The 17,775-nt window shown below is 40.0% G+C and overlaps 1 protein-coding gene across 24 annotated transcripts in view; it reads left to right on the top strand.

Annotated features, from left to right (window-relative positions):
• SLC41A3 (solute carrier family 41 member 3) overlaps nucleotides 1-17,775 on the top strand; it is a 99,573-nt gene that overhangs the window by 609 nt on the left and 81,189 nt on the right. For 8 of the 24 annotated variants that reach the window (XM_015588998.2, XM_015589004.2, XM_025046459.1 and 5 more), the window contains exon 2: nucleotides 14,927-15,213. The exons of 4 other annotated variants lie outside the window; for them this stretch is intronic. In XM_015588998.2, coding sequence (XP_015444484.1) covers nucleotides 14,959-15,213 — 255 coding nt within the window. In that variant the 5' untranslated portion in view covers nucleotides 14,927-14,958. Of the gene's footprint in view, nucleotides 1-272; nucleotides 351-14,926; nucleotides 15,214-17,775 lie in introns of all 24 variants that reach the window. 12 more of the 24 variants (XM_015589015.2, XM_025046466.1, XM_025046467.1 and 9 more) reach the window with 3 other exon arrangements.

Raw genomic sequence — 17,775 nt, 5'->3', positions numbered from 1 at the left:
CAGTGGATGGGGTACCTGGTAAGGGGGAGGGACACCGAAGGCCTAGAGCGGGGGCAGTGCCTTCGGTTTGGGGGGTTCTGGGGTGCTGGAGAGGGGACCCAGAGCATGGGGGTGGGCCAGATCCTCTTCTAGAGGTTGCACTGAGGCTCGCTCCTCCACACCCTACATATAGCATGTCCTGCTCCCTATGCAAATTCTCCAGTCCCCCACCCCAGGTAATCAGAAACTACCCAGGTGGCTCCAGCAGTGCTTGTCTTTAAACGGTCCTTTAGGTCAGGGAGTCCCCAAATCCCCAGTGTCGCGGACTGGTACCCCTCTGTCACCTATTAGGAACCCGGCCACAGCGTGAGGTGAGTAGCGGGCAAGCAAGCAAAGCTTCATCTGTATTTGCAGCTGCTCCCCAGCGTTAGCATCCCCGGCCTCAGATTCACCTCAGGTCATCAGGCATTAGATTCTCTTAGGAACACGGGTCCCTGATGTCAAAAAGTTTGGGGACTGCTGCTCCAGGTGATTCTGATGTTGCAGTAGTTTAAGAACCACTGATCTAAAACAGCTTTGATGGGTTTGAAGTGGGGATGGGATCAGCCAGATATCCTGTAATGCAAATGCATTATTCATCACAAACCATTGAAGTAGATCCTGTTATCCCCCTTTAACAGATGAGGCAGTGAAGGTACAGACATTTAACTTTTCCAAAGACACACATCTAGGAAGGGGAGAGTCGAGAGTGCTCCCACTGAACCAAGCCACTTGTGAAGCCCAGAGGGCTGAGGTCTCACAGTATCCTAGCCCACCTCCTCCACCTCTTACCCAGGAAAGGTCAGGAATGGTTCTGCCTCCCACTAGTTTGTATGAGGTGTTAAGGACCTGATGCGTTAGCACTGGGCTTCCCAGAGGCCTGGGGTCCAAAACTGGATCCCCACCTCACTGGGTGACACAGTGTCAGTGTCCTCCTCTGTCTGATTGAACAGACTTCTTGTGAGGCACCTGGAAGAACAGTATCGACCTCACAGACTCATCTGGGCAGCCCTGATGGACCCTGGTCCTCAGCCTGATTCCTCTCAAGACCTGCACCCTAGGAAGGAGAGCTCCAAGCAGTACAGCCTATGCAGGGTTTTCATACCGCATTAGCGACATCTTGGCTGGGTGGTACTTTGTAGGGGGCGGGGGGAGGCTATCCTGTAGCACCTTGACCCTTGTGTGTGTCCTGGAGGGAAGCTTGGGTAGGATCTCTGCCTTGGAGTCTCTGCAACCTCCTCCCAGCGTCATCCCCTCCCTATGGGCTAAAGGAGGGGTTTTTCTGCATCCACAACCCACTCTCCTCCACAGCCCACTCTCGCAACAGGAACCTCCCTTACTAGTGAGCCAGTCCTTCAGGACCTGATTTGTCCATCTGTACTTATTTTTATTGACCCAAGTGACATTTCAGCACATTCTCTTTATGAAACACTCCAATATTCCCAATGAAGCTGAGGGCCTTTGACCACCATCCACGGGGATGTGAGGTCTCTGCTGGTGGACCACGGTGTCCCCACTTTGTTGGGGGTATAGAGCAGGTAGAAATGACCACAGGGTGCTGACCGAGGTGGGGCCTCTATCCCAGGTGACTCTCCTCCCTCCTGAAGTCACCCCTGGCCAGACCATTCCCTGTGTACCCACGCACATGCCTAGTGAAGATAGACCACAGGACAGGACAGTGTGGGACGTTTTTAGACGCCATTCCTCAGCTTGCTTTCCTCATGTAACAGTGGTTTCTCCAGGAGCTGTTTCTGTGTTGTGCCTATAGCGCCACTGCACTGCCTACACAGCCACACGATGCCGTTCCCTATTGGGGACAGCACAGAGCACAGCATTGGCTGTGCTGTCAGGGTCCCAGCACAGCTGCTGTCAGCACTCTTGGGCTGTTCTTGTGTGCCTGTGTCAGTGAGTCACCACGGTTGTGCTTTGGGGGCGTGAGGACATGTGGGTACTGAACGGTCATTGCTAAGTTGTCTTTCATAGAGGTGGACCCAGTCCCCTCCCCTCCCCCCCTCCCCTCCATTCAGTATGGGGTCTCTTCTCTCTTCCTGGGCCTTTGGGCCATCTGATAGTGAGGCAGGGCCTCCTGCTGCTGGGTTTAAATCATTTTCCCAACCTCTAGTGTTATCTGTACTGACTAGATACTTGTCTTTCTCCTTCTGCTGAGCACTTGTTTATACTCTCACCTGTTTCTCTATTTTTTTTTTTTTCTGTCCCTCAGGGCTGTGTTGAAGTCTTTTATTTATTTTGCGGGTGGGGGAGGGGAGGAGAGCACACTGTTTCTTTGTCTCTTCTGTTGTTTCCAGACATTTTCCCTAGACCTTTGCTTGGCTCTTAATTTTGTTTAGAGACAATTTTTTGTCCCACAGAGTATTTAAACTTTGATGGAGTCGAATTAATCATTTTTTTCTCTCTGGTTTTTGCTTTCAGGATTTTTTTTTGGTGGGGGGCAGTAGAGACCTTCCCTCCCTGAACCTTTAGAGATTCAAACCCCTGTTTAAGGGTCAAAAATCCTTTTGACTGACCACTTCACTGCTGCTCAGGCCTGTCTGGCCAATGAAGGAAGCCCAGAAAAAGCTGGACACCTGGATACCCTCTTTTTGCTGCTGTCCATAGGCCTGGATGTCTAAGTACCTATACAGAGAGGCCTTATCCCTAACTGACTTTGTTAACACCTCATTCATTATTTCAATATACTTGTTGAACAGTCAACATTTTAAAAGGTATCCAAGAGCCTGCATTCTTCAAAATGATCACACACCATTTATTTTCGTAGTTAATAAATCACAACTTAGACATTTAACAAATTCTCCAAACATTTAAACATTAATCATGTATGTCTATTTAATCAAAATCTTCTGAACACTTAAAGGCACAAATATAATATATCAAATGCCTGTAATATTTTCAATATGCACAATATATTATAATGGATTCAAAATTAATCAGTTCACTTACACTAAAACTGGTTAGAAAAAAATCCAGTATCATGGATATAAATGTCTATATTCATTATTTATATTTATGATCACTCATTTCTTCTCAGTGTTGTTTTTCTAGGCTGTATGTAATTTCACTATTACTTTTGCATATACCAGGGTCCATCTTCCTAGGGTTTCTGGACTCTTACCATGGGGGTCATCTGGGATCACTCCTGGACCTGATCCTTTTTAGTGGGGAAAACGTAACCATTATTACATCATCATCCTGTCCAATTCTTTCACTTCACCCTGAAAAAGAAACAAACTCTTTGCTTGGCTGATAAGGCCCTGCTTGCTGCCCTGCCCTTACCTCCTGCCCTCTGCTTTCACTGTCCACCTGCCGCAGATGTGTCAGTGTAGGTTCTCCTATTGTAACAAATGTACCACTGCTGGGTAGGATGTTGATAATAGAGGAGGTTGCACATGTGTGGAGGCAGAAGGTATATGAAAAATCTCTATCTTCCCCTCAATTTTTCTGTGAACCCAAAACTGCTCTAAAAAAAAGTTGTTTATTTTTTTAGTAGTGCATATTCATCAGAGATAAGTCCAAACAGTATACACATATATAAAATACAAAGGATTATATCTTTATTTCTCCTCTACACCAAGACCTTTCTCCTGCGTTGACCAGCTGAGTGGATAATGGTGCCTTTTACAAGAAGGAAGAGGCTCAGAGAGACAGAATTGGGAAATCAGGAGTTCTACATTAGACTTGCCATATTTGAGATGCCTCTTAGCTTGGTAGGTAGTCTGAATCACTTTTCAGCATAAGTGTGTCACATTTTATTTGCTAAATCTGGCAACCCTAAGCTGGAAGAACAAGTCTCAAGGAGTCACACAAGAAAGAAAATCAGCCAGAGCACATTAACATAGTCTTTATTGTAGAATACTAGGCACAAGAAGACTCCAAAAGAGTGTTCTGACTGGAGGAAGGAGGATGGAATGTTTTGTGGGTGTTAGCAGGAAGATCTTGGTCAAAGTTCAGCTAGACTTAGCTGCCCCAGTGCAGTTACTTTCAGAAATACGAACAGAGCATTGTTCTTGATGATTGGCAGCATCGTCTGGGTGGTCAGGACTTTATCAAGAGGGACGAAAAGGAGCAGGGGCTACAGTCCTATGTAGGAGGAGGTGGGGGGCACAGCTACAGGAAAAAGACTTAGGAAACCATGGTGGGCAAGTCTCAAGTTGTTGGGTGTCTCATGCCACAGTGAGTTTGGCCAAGACATTGGACACTCTGAGGTCTAAGGGTTGTTTGGCATTGTGCAGGGGACTGCTGGCCTTGGCAGGGGCATTTTGTGCTGGGAGGAGCAGAAGGGGTGCTTGCACACAGAGGGTGAGGTGAGACATAGAGACGGGTGCAGGACATGTCTTTGTAATCGTATCCTGAAGGGGAAGAGAGAATGGGGTAAGAACTAGAGGGTAGCTTGAGGTCAAGGGAGATTATTTTTGAGGCAAATCCTAGAGCAAAGTTTCTATTCCCTCTGATGATTCCACAGAGGTAGGAGGAGAAACTGAGGAGGGCTCCAAGCGCAGGGATTGAGGCTGGCCCAGCTGAGTTTTTACCTCCTGTTTCCTCTGCTGGGTAACAGAAGCAGTAATGGTCAGATCTTCTTGGGGTCTTGTGAGGACTAAAGGAGTGTCACATGCCTCATTGGTAGTGGTGTCTATTATTTTTTTACAGAGATTAAGTATATGGCACTGTCCATATACTTAACACTGTTCTACTAAGCTTTCTTCCTCTCCGTGGTTTCAAGGGAGCCACATAGGGAAGCAGAATGGGCACCAGAGACCCTGTTGACTGCTCTTATGCTGCTCCCTTTGGTGGCAGAACTGGAGCCTTCTTCCTCTCTATGCCCTTGCCACTGTGGCCAGGCCTCTCACATGGTCCTGACTCAGTTTACCAGCATTGCTACAGAGAATGCGACAGGAATTTAAAGAAAGTGGTTAGTCCACCCCCATGGGATCAGGCTTAGAGAGTCAGCACAAGAAGCCTACTGGGTTCCTGCCATGAGGTCCTGACAAATGACCTGGGCCTTGGCCAGCCAGGTGAGGACAGCTCCTCTGGCCAGTGGTGGAAACAGGTGTGGCCAAAGGAGCAGATAGAGGGGCATACATTTCCTGTCCCTAGTGTTAGCTGTTGCAAATGCTTTCGGAAGGTGGGAGTCATGTTAGAATAAGTCTGTCTTTGTTTCCATGTTTTACTGCCTGTTTAAGTCAAGCGAAGCCTGCTCGGCCCAGGTTCTGTAGGCTGGTAGGCAGGAACCATTTATACCTTCTAAGGTGCCCCCTGAAGATGTGAGGCTTCTCCCGTGCCCTTTTACTCACTGTTTCCTCACTCAGTCCTCACTGGCCCAGCATCTCCTCTGCTGACTTAATAAACTTGCTACTCAACAGTGTACTATCTTTGCCAATGGGAAGCAGGAGAGGGGGCCACTGGTGACACTCTGCTATATGCTGCTACAAGTAAAAACACATAGCTATATGTCCCTGCTGAGTTCTTCCCTCTGCTCTTCCTGAATCTATAAATCCTCTGGAAAAAGTTTTACTAGCAATTGGGAAGAGTAAGCCCACCACCTCATTCCTTGCCTGAAACTGAGATCAGTTGTTAAAGATGACAAGAGAAGGCAAAAAATGACATACTGAAAATAGTGGTGGAAAGATAAACACATTTTATTAAATTAAAAAAAAAAACAGGATCTAGAACACTGATTTTAAAAATATATAAATATAGTGTGTGTGAGAACATGTGTGAGCTCGTGCATGCGCATGTGTGTACCTTGGAAGGATATACACTAGACTTAGCATTAGTTATTTTGGAACAGTAAAATTGTCAGTGATTGAAACTTTCTTATGTATACCTTTTTGTATTGTCTAAATTGTATTTTTATGAATACATTACATTTGTAATAAAAATCAATAAAGTTATTTTTCTTTTGGAAAGAAAAGTAAATTGTGATCATCCTTCAAGAGTAGAATAGATGAGTAGATTGTCATATAGTTATACACTTGCATTCTATATAGCAATGAGATAAAAATGGGTTCAGCAACATGGCTGAATCTCACAGACTTAATGTCAAGTGACAGAAACCAGATATGTAAAGAGTGTGATTTTATTGAACTAAATTGCAAAGTAAATAAAACGTTACTATATTGTTTAGGGCTTCACTCATAGTATTGAGATATAAATCCTATACCATAAAATATCCCTTTAAAATGTATAATTCATTAGAATAGAAAACACATTCACGAAAAGACTCGCATGTGAATATTCATAGCAGTATTATTTATAATGGCCAAAAAGTAGGAACAACCCAAATGTTTATCACCTAATGAATGGGTAAACAAAATGTCAGTCCATACAATGGAATATTATTTGGCCATTAAAAGGAATGAAGTACTGATTCGTGCAACAACATGGATGAACCTTGAAAACATTATGCTAAGTGGTATCTTAATGCAGTTTTGTTTTGCATTTTTCTAACAACAAAAGATGTTGAGCATCTTTTAATGTGCTTATTGGCTATTGTATTTTTTTGGAGACATGTCTATTCAAATACTTTGCCAGTTTTTAACCTGGGTTTATTATTGAGCTGTAAATGTTATTTATGTATTCTAGTTCCTTATCAGATATGTGATTGGCAAATGATGTCTCTCATTCTGTGGGTCGTCTTTTCACTTTCTTGATAATGTCCTTCGAAATACAGAACTTAAGTTTAGATGAAGTCCAATTTACCTAATTTTTCTTTGGTTGTTTGTATTTTAGATATCATATGTAAGAAACCATAACCCAAATCCAAACTATATTTGGATTTATATCTATATTTTTAATATTTATATTTATATCTATATCTATATTTTTTATATTTACATCTATAAATTTATATCTATATTTTTTCCTAAGAGTTGTATAGTTTTAGCTCTTAGGTTTAGGTCTTTGACCCTTTCTGAGTTTTTACATATGGTTTGAGGTAGGAATCCAAATCTCTTATTCTTTTGCATGTAGATATCCAGTTACCTCAGCAGTATTTGTTGAAGATACTATTTTTTTTCCCATTGAATGGTCTTTGCATCTTGTTGAAAATCAGTTAACTATAGATGCATGAGATTATTTATGGACTCTTAATTCTATTTCATGGATCTATATATCTGTTCTTATGCCAATACCATACTGTTTTGATTACTATAGCTTCATAGTTAAGTTTTGAAATCTTGAAGTGTATGTCCTTTAACTTTGTTTTTTTTTTTTTTTTGCTTTGGATTCTGGGTCTCTTGCATTTCCATTTGACTTTTAGGATCAGCTTGTCACTTTTTCCAAAAAAAGTTGCTGGAATATTGACAGCAATTTGAAGAGTATTGCGATATTAACAATATTAAGTCTTCCAGTCCATGAACACAGAATATCTTTCTTTTTATTAGGTTTTTAAATTTTTCCTTCAACAATAATTTTTAGTTTTCAGGGTAAACGTTTTATACTTCTTTTGTGAAATTTATTCTTAATTATTTTGTTCTCTTTGATGCTATTTCAGATGCAGTTGTGTTCTTAGTTTAATTTTTCATTTGTTTATTGCTAGTATATAGAAATAAAACTTATTTTTTGTATTGATCTTATATTCTAAACTTGCTGAACTTATTTACTACAATAATTGTGTGTGTGTGTGTGTCTGTGTGCTGTGTGTATATGTATTTCTTAGGATTTTCTATGTACAAGATCACATCATCTGTAAATATAGTTTTATTTCTTCCTTCCTAATTCAGATGCCTTTTATTTCATTTTATTACCTAACTGTACTTGCTAGAACTTTAATTATAATGTTTAATAGAAGTGGCAATGGCAGGCATTTTTGTCTCGTTTCTAATCTTAGAGGGAATACTGTTAACCTTTCACCATTAAGTATGTTAACTGAATTTCTCATAGATGCCTTTGTCAGCTTGAGATAACTTACTTTTATTTCTGTTGTTTTTAGTGTTTTTCATGAAAGAGTTTTTTCCAAATATCTTTTCTGAGTCTATCGAGCTGATCATATTTTCTCACCTATTATTCTATTGATTTTTGTTTATTGAACCAACTTTGCATTCCTGGGATAAGTCCCATTAGGTCATGTTGTGTAAGCTTTTTAATATGTCGTTGAATTCATATTGCTAATATTTTGTTGATTTTTTTGTGTGTGTATATTCATAAGACATATTGGTCTGTAGTTTTCTTGGGTTTTCTTCGTCTGATTTTGGTATTGGGGTAATACTTGCCTTGTAGAACAAGTTGGGAAGTATTTCCTCCTCATCTATTTTTTGGAGAAAGAGTTTATGATGTACTAGTTTTAATTCTTTAAACATTTGATATACTTCACCAGTGAAGCCATCAGCTCTTGCACTTTTCCTTGAGAATATTTTTTATTACTAATTCAATATTTTTATTATTATAGGTCTATTAAAATTTTAAATTTCTTCTTGAGTTAGTTTTCGTGTATTTCTAAGAATTTGTCCATTTCATTCTAGGTTTTCTAATCTGTTGGTATACAGTTATTCATAGTATTCCTTCATAATTATTTTTATAGTTGTAAATTTGGAAGTAATGTACCCTCTTAAGTATTTCAATCTTCTCTCTTTTTTTCTTCATCAGTCTAGGTAAAGGTTTGTCAAATGTGTCAATCTTTCCAAAGGGCTAACTGTAGGTTTTGTTGATTTTCTTTATTTTATTTTATTTTTTCACTTTTTATTTATCACCACTCTAGTCTTTATTACTTCCTGCCCTCTACTATTTTTTTGCGAGGGGGAGGGTGGCATGTACTTTGCTTTGCTTTGCTTTCCCATGTTTCTTAAGGTGAAAAATTAACTTGACCTCTTCTTTTTTAATATCGGCATTTATAGCTATAAATTTGTTTCTAAGCACTGAGTTCACAGATTCTATAAGTTTGGGTACGTTGTATTTAAATTTTCATTTACACAAATAATTTTCCAGTTTCTTTTCTGATTTCTTCCTTGGACCATTAGTTATTTAAGAGTGTGTTGTCTGAAATATTTGTGAATTTCCCAAATTTTCTCTTGTTATTTCTTTCTCATTTCATTCCATTGTGGAGAACACATTTTGTATGATTTCAAACCTTTTAAATTTGAGACTTGTTTTTTGCCTGATATGGCATGTCCTGGAGAATGTTTCATGTGCATTTATAAAAATGTATATTCTGCTCTTGTTGGGTAGAGTGTTCCTATAGATGTATTTTTTATCTAATTGGCCTATAATGTTCAAGTCATCTGTTTTCTTGCTGATCTTCTGTCTAGTTGTTCTATTGATTATTGGAAGTGGAGTATTGAAGTCTCCAGCTATTGTTGTTGAATTGTATTTTTCTACCTTCAGTTTTGCCAGGTTTGGCTTCATGTGTTTTGTGGTTGTTAGCTGTATATATACTTATAATTGTCATGTCTTCTTGATAGATTGAACTTTTTATCATTATCAAATGTCCTTTGTCTATAGTGACAGTTTTGTCTTAATGTCTATTTTGCCTTGTATTAGTAAGGCACTCCAACTCTCTTTGGGTACTATTTTCATGATATGTCTTTTAAAATCCTTTTACTTTTAACCTATCCATTTTTTGCTTGTTTTAAAACTTATTTTTGTTTTTTTCCTCCTTTATTGAAATATAATAGACTATTAGTTGCTCATATTTACATTGTACAATTCAATGAGGTTTTTTTTCAATTACAATTGGCATACAATAATATACCAATTTCCATTGTACAGCATAGTGATCAGAGATTCACATAACTCACAAAGAGATCACTCCACTAAATTTAGTATCCCTTTTCCCCTTACATTTTAATACAACATTATTAATCATCTTCCCCGTGCTACACTCTACCTCTCCATGTCTATTATGCAACTATCCATTTGTACTTCTTGATCCCTTTGCTTTTGTTCACCACCCCCCGCAACGTCCCTCCCATGTAGTAGCCCTCAAAATATTCTCCGTATCTGTGACTTTATTTCTGCTTTTGTTGTTGTTGATGTTTATTTTGTCCTTTAGATTTCACATGTATGTGAAATCATGTGATACTTGTCTTTCTCTACCTCACTCATTTTATTCAGTACAATACCTTCTAGGTCGATCAAGGCAATATCTTTTTTCATCCCCTTACTTTTAGTCTGTGTGTGTCTTTTAATCTGAAGTGAATCTCTCGTAGGCAGCATATGTAGGGGTCTTGTTTTCTTATCCATTCAGCCACTCTATCTTTTAGTTGAAGCACTTAATTCTTTTCCATTTGAAGTACTTGTTGATAGGAATGTAGTTATTACCATTCTTTATTCATGTTTTGATACATGTTTTTTCTTCTATAAGAAGTCCCTCAACAATTTCTGTAATACTGGCTTGGTGTTGATAAATTCCTTTAGCTTATTTTTGTCTGGGAAGCTCTTTATCTGTCCTTTGACTCTAAATGATAGCTTTACCAGATAAAGTATTCTTGGTTGTAGTTCCTGGGTTTTCATCATGTTGAATATTTTGTGTCAAGCCCTTCTATCCTGTGTAGTTTGTTTTGAGAAATCAGCTGCCAGGCTTATGGGTTCTCCCTTGTAGGTAACTAACTGCTTTTCTCTTGCTGCTTTTAAGATTCTCTCTTTGTCTTTAACCTTTGGCATTTTAATTATGGTGTATCTTGGTGTAGGCCTCTTTGGGTTCCTCTTTCTTGGGACTCTATGATAGTTTCCTGGGGTTGTATGTCTACTTCCTTCACCAGGCGAAGGCAGTTTTCTATCATTATTTCTTCAAATAGCTCTTCAACATCTTGTTTTCCTTCAAGTACCCCTATGACATGGATGTTTTTGCATTTAGTAGTGTCTCAGAGGCTCCTTAAATTAGGGGTCTAGTTTTGGCTTCTTTTTTCTTGCCGTTCTGATTGAGTGTCCTTGGCTTCCCCATTCTTTGTATCAGCTGTTCTATCCTCTTCTTTATCCACTCTGTTTATTCCATCTAATACACTCTTCATCTCAGATAATGTATTCTTCATTTCTGACTGATTCCCTTTTATAATTTCCATCTCCATTTTTATGTTTTTTTATCTCTTTGTTAAAGTTCTCACTGAATTCATCTACACTTCCCATAAGTTCACTGAGCATCTTTATAACCAGCGTTTTGAACTCTGTATCTGTTGGATTGCTAGACTCCATTATTCCAGGATCTCTGTTCTGTTCTCTTATGTGGTTTCTGCTTCTTTGTCTCCCTATTTTGGCTGCTTTTCTGTGTCTGTTTTTATATACTAAGCAAAGCTTCTAAATCTCCCGGTCTTATTAGCGTGGCTTTGTATGTTAGGTGTCCAGTGGCACAGTCCTGAGAGGGGTTTAGCTGCAGGCCAAATTTAGCCCCAGCCTGTGCCCCTCCAGGGCTACCTGTTAAGATTCAGTAAGCAATCCAAAGATGCTGTCCTATAGTTCCCGCGGAAGGCCACACCAGAAACCGAAGCCAGATGCCACCAGTGTGAGTCTTGGTGCTACTCAGCAAGGAACACTGGACTCTCCGAGGACTCAACTGGATGTGGCTTAGGTGGGGCCTCAAGTTGGGGTAGGCGGAGTTTCAAGGAATCCTCTGGTCGGAAAGACCTCTGTTATCCAGATTGGTGATGCCTCAGCTATGGTGGCGCTGTGTCCAAACACTGGGTGTGGGGGAAGGCTCAACAGAGGAACAATGGATACCACGGGCACTTCTATCTGGGAGAGAGCCTCGCTTCTGGCCCTCACTCCAACAACTCAGCATTCTCCTGTAAGTCCCTGTTGCCCGCTGTGCAGCCAACCCATCACTGGTGCTCAGAATGAGCAGGTCCGTCACCGTGAAAGACCATTCACAGACATGGCCCCTTTAAGAGGTATCTGCAGCCTCTGTCCCACTCAGCCGCTTAGGACCGGGCAGACTTGCGTTTTTGCCTCCTCCCACCTTTTACCATTGCAGGGTAATTAATTATTTCTCTCTCTAGTTGTAGTGCTTCTGTTTGTCTAGATCTCTGATGACTTTTCTTGCCATTTGCTCTGTTTTTCTGTCACAACTTTGATGTGGTTGCAAGAGGGATGAACAAAGACTCTATCTGTGCCATTTTTTCCTGTCTCCTCAACCTATCCATTTTTATTTAATGTAATTACTGATTAGGATTTTTATCTCCCATTTTGCCATTCATTTCCTATGTCTTTTGCGTTTTTTTCTGTTCTAACTTCCATTACTGCCTTCTTTGAATTAGATGGATATTTTCTAGTGTATCATATTTGTTCTCGTGTCATTTAAAAATATACATATATATTTTAGTTATGTTCTTAGTGGTTGCCCTGAGGTTTACAATTAGCACCTTAGCTTATAACATTCTAATACAAATTAATAGCAATTTAATTTCACTAGTATATAAAACTTTGTTCCTGTATAGCTCTGTACACTTTCTCTTTGTGCTTTTATTGTCATACAAATTGCAGTTTTTATAGATTGTGTGCCTATCAACACTTATTGATAATTACTATGTTATGCAGTTGTCTTTAACTCAGATAAGAGAAAAAAGTTACTAACCCCCAAAAATGCATTTATACTGTTTCTTACATTTGCCTACATGGTTACCTTTATATTGTTCTTTATTTCTTTTTGTGAATTTGAACTACTGTTTAGGTCCCTTCATTTCAGCCTGAAAGATGTCCTTTGGTATTTCCTTTGGAGAAGGTGTGTTAGTGACAACTTCTCTCAGTTTCTGTTTGAGTATCTCTTAATTTCTCCTTCATTTTTTGAAGGATACTTATGATGCTTATAGAACTCTTAGTTGAAAGTTTTATTCTTTCAGCACTTTGAAACTGTCATCCCACACCCTTCTGGCTTCCACGGTTTCTAATGAGAAAAGAACTGTTAATCTTATAGAAGATCTCTTGTGTATGAGTTGCTTCTCCCTGCTTTCAAGATTCTCTTTGTATTTGACTTTTGACAGTTTGACAATGCTGTATCTTGGTGCGGATCTCTTTAAATTTATCCTACTTGAAATTTGTCGAGCTCAAATATGGAAATTTTTTAAATCACATTTGAGAAGCTTTTGCCCATTATGTTTTCAAATATTCTTTTAGACCTCTTTACTCTCTCCTTTTCTGAGACTCTCGTTATGTATCTGTTGCTGTGCTTGATGGTGTCCTACAGGTCTCCGAGGACATCTTCATTTTCCTTTTCTATTTTCTTTTTGTTCTTTAGAATGGATAATCTGTTGACTTATTGTTAAGCTCAACGATTCTTTATTTTCTCTGTTCAGATCAACTGTTGAGCTCCTCTAGGGAGTTTTACATTTTACCTATTATATTTTACAACTCCAGAATTTCTATTTGACTCTTTTAAAAATAATTTTTATTTCTTCATTGATATTCCCAATTTGGTTAGAGTTTATTTTCATACTTTCATCTAGTTCTTTAAACGTGGTTTCTTAAATTCTTTAAACATTTAGAATAGCTAATTTAGAGTTTTTGCCTACCTAGTCCAATGTTTGGGTTTCTTCAGGGATAATTATTATTAATTGCTTTTTCCTCCTGTGTATGGGCCATACTTTCATGTTTCTTTGCATGTCTTTTAAAATTATTTAATGTGACAACTCTGGAAATCAGATTCCGGACATTTAAAATTATTTAATGTGACAACTCTGGAAATCAGATTCTCCCCTCTTAGGGTTTCTTTTTATTGCTGCTTGTTATAGTAATTTTTTGTTTAGTGACTTTTCTGAACATATTCTTTAGTCTATATTCTTTATTGTATGTGGTCTCTTATACTGTTTGGTATTTCCTTTGGAGAAGGTGTGGTCAGGTAATGATTGGTTAGAGATTTTCTTGGATGCTATGCCTGACCATGCTTAGTGGTCAGGTAATGATTGGTTAGAGATTTTCTTGGATGCTATGCCTGGAACCAGTAAGTCTCCCAGTCTTTGCCAAGGGGCTCTGTGTGCTTATGGGGACATACCTTTAACATTTAGTCAGTTACTTACAACTCTGCCTTAGCCTTCACTTTCTGTTTGTGCAGAGACTCCAAATCATCCAGGGGTAAAAGCTTAGGACCTTCTCAAGCAATTCCTTAGCATATTCCTAGTTCAATATGGGTGGCCTTCTAAATTCCCAGAAATGTGTAGGAACTTTTTAAAACCCATATAGGCATTTCATTCCCCGGCTTTTCCTTTTAGGAGTTTGGATAGTGTATTATTTACCCCAACTATTATTCACTGCTTCAGGGAGCCACAAAGTGCCTATAATTTTTTTCAACAAATATCCCTCAGGGAAAAGCCATTTTATACTAAGTGAACTACAGGTCAGGTGAAATACAGTCTGCAAGTGGCATCAGTGAACCACCTGATAGGCCAAATAATGACATTTCTTTGAGAGTGAGGCTTTAAAAGTGCTCTAGCCCATTCTTTTCTCTTCAGCCTGTTGGTTTTTAATTAAGTCTGCTGCAGAGCCAGAGAGCAGGGGATGGGACTAAGGCAAGTTAAAACATTCTGGACATTACAATGTTGTTGTTCTTACTGAGATTCAGCTTTTTTTCTTGAGTAAATACTACCTATGTTGCTCTAAGTCTTTGATTAATTTCCAGAATTCTGAAAATGTTGATTCTGACAATTTTTGCCAGTTTTCCTGTTGCTTTTGTGAAGGAGAGAATTTTCAGGGGTCCTTGCACTTGCACCACCAGTTTTGCTGGTTCCAATTCATATATTTTAATGCTCTTTTCTGTATGTTTGTTGTTTTCCTCAAACATGTGCATATTAAATAAAAATTTTTGTAAATTAGGGTTGCAGGAAGCCATGTAGAGCAGGCACCAAGTTAAAGGCTGTGGATTAGTGAGAATGATGCAAACCTCTGGTGGACAGAAGGGCCTGAAGACTTGCGGGGTGTTGGCCCCATTGGGGTCAGGAATTCTGCCCTACAACCCCTGTTGCTTTGTGTCTCCCAGGTTAAGGCTACCAGGGGCTTAGCTGTGTTCACATGGATGGGACAGAGACCCGACAGAGGAGACCAGAGGAGCTAGTGCTGCCACACACCCTTAGCACAGGAAGACTCCCTACAGTCTCAGGAGATGGACTTCTATGTGTCCCGGAAAGCCAAAGGGTGGCTTCTAAACCGCTGGGGACCGAGCTCAGCAGGGAGACCACCTTGTCCATTGGCCTTCAGGTGACAGTGCCCTTCATGTTTGCAGGCCTGGGACTGTCCTGGGCTGGCATACTTTTGAACTACTTCCAGGTAAGGGGGACCTCAGTGGTGGTGGGGGCACTGTCTACTGTTGACCTGGAGAGCAGACAGCTGCACTGTGGACTCGGCTTGAGGAATACGAGGCAAGGCCTTCTATTCTCAAATACAACTTTTCTGTAAGTCACGTGAGGTTCTTTTAGCCACTGATGTCAGAGACTAAATTTAACCTAAGTTAAGCTTTAAAATAATTTATTAGCGTATATAATTTAATTGTCTAAGGAGTTGAATTTCAGGCCTGGCATAATCCAGGTGCTTAAATAATACCAAGATGCTGGCTCTTTCTCTATTTCTTAGCTCTGTTTCATTTTCAGGCAAGATTCTAAACCTAGAGCTGGGGGAGAGTAGCCTTTGGCAGTCTATCCTTTGTATGTATGCTTTAAAAAGAAAGAGAGAGAAAGAGGTCTCTTTGTCAATATCCAGACTAGTTTCAAAAAATTAACTCTGATGTCAAATGTCCACTCCTATTCCAATTATCAATCCCTGAGGGATGGCATTCTCTGTTCAGCCAACCCGACTTATATTGTCATCACTCTTTGAGAGGAGGCAGGGGCCCTGATTTATACCTTACCAAATCCCATAGAGTGAAGAACTGGAGTTAGCTATCAGACAAAATAGTTACCCATGTACCATACCTTTCCTGTTCTTCCACCTTCAAAGCCCCATTTCCTTCATCAACATGTTTTTCAAAAGTCTTCCCTGGAAAAGCATAGTACCCAAAATTCTTTAAGTTATTACTTGCTTGATCTTTCCTATTAGTTGGCAACCAGCTAAGAACAAAGATTGTCTTGAGTGGGGCAGGCTTGGAGAAGCAGGGCTCACATGCCCATCAGTCTCCACCTCTGCCTTACTCACTGCTACAGGGGCTCTGTGCCAAAGGGACCCTGTGCCCACAGTCTCTGTGCCCCACCCCTCACTGATTTGGAAACAATCAAGGTTTGAGTCCCACTCTGCCACTTAGCTGTAAGGCTGGGGGTTTTAATTTTTTTAAGCAACACTTAAAAATCAGGAGATTTCATGTAAAAATCCAAATTCCTATTTCTCTTGAAAACTTGGCAACTCATAAAACATTGGACCCACATTCCCTCATGGCCATCATCAGTGGTTGCTGCCCGCTCTAGGTGTCTGTGTTCTCTGTTTGCCACAGTCCCCACCATCCCACTTCACTGTTATCTGTCTGGCCCCGACTGGAGTTCTCAGTGACCCTCCCAACACCCTAGCTGTCCAGTTCATAACATCACAGCACTGGTGACTGCCAGCTCCATTCCCAGGTTCCACCTAGACCTTGTCAGGCCCCATGATAGTTATCTCTCAAATTGGAGTCCCTATCCAAGTCCTGCTCAGTTCTATTCCCTATGTTTGGGCTCTCTGTGACTTCTAGATTCTCAGCCGCCTTCTTTATCCCAGTGACCTGGTCCTCTAGCCCCTTTTAGCACGTGGCAGTCAACACCGCTCTAACCTCAAGGGCACCTCAGCACTTGGCTTCCATGTATGAGGAGTTCCACATCCCAAAGATTTTCTCCCATGGATTCCCTCCTCCCCATCCCGCTGGCACGCCTCACGCCAGCCTCCTCACCACCCTCCTTACTTTTGTTCTCACTCCCTACAACTCATTCTCAATACTAGCAGTTTTCAAGAAGTCTATTTTACTGAATGTTTCTTTTAGTATAACATCACTGAGCATGTTTCCCCTCACACACATGCACATTTAGATACTCACATGTATGTATATAGCACATCTGTATATTTATTTTGACTTATATATATTTATATACACATTCATATACATAAATCCCCTCTACATTAGTTTAGAAATTATATACACACACAGACACACACACGTTTACACATAGGTTTATAAATTACATGTGGAGAGGCAATATACTGTGTTGCTTAAGAGCCCAGAATCTGGGGCTAAAGTAATTGGGTTTGAGTTTGACCTATGTCACTTACACATGTTGCTCTCTGTTTCCCAGTTTTCTAGTCTGTAAATTAAAAATGACCCTATACTGTTGTTAAGAGGACTGTAAAATGCTTGTAACACTCTGCCTGGCATTAGAAAGCACCCAGTGAGGGTTTATTGCTGCTATTCTAGTTGCCACTGATATTCTATCATATATAGTGCTGTGCAGATGTTTAAGAACTCATATGAAAGGGTAAAAATTAGTCAGGAATATCTATTTTGGCTTTTCTTTCATGTGCCATTGGATTGTTTGCACCCCATGTGGGGGTGCGGGGGGTCACTGCCTGAATGCTATGTCAGATGGATCTCTACAATGCACACCTTTCTGACTTTTAAAATCTCTGTTGAGTTCTCTATTGCAAAAGGAATAAAATCCAAACTCTTAAAATGGACATCTAAGTGTCCTGGAGTCACCTTGGCTGTATCAGTTAGGTTGATTTCAGCCACAAACACTAGAAAACCTGACCTATAGTGGGTTAAATAAGAAAGAAATGTGTCATCTCCCAAAATGAGATTTCCAGGACAGGATAATTTCAGGATTAGAAAGTGATGTCATCACTGACTAGTGATGCCTCCAAGGACCCAAGATCTTT

Source organism: Pteropus alecto, unplaced genomic scaffold (assembly GCF_000325575.1).
Source record: "Pteropus alecto unplaced genomic scaffold, ASM32557v1 scaffold124, whole genome shotgun sequence".
Lineage (NCBI taxonomy): Eukaryota > Metazoa > Chordata > Mammalia > Chiroptera > Pteropodidae > Pteropus > Pteropus alecto.
The sequence above is the reverse complement of the archived record's forward strand: the minus strand, read 5'-3'. Positions and strand labels throughout refer to the sequence as shown.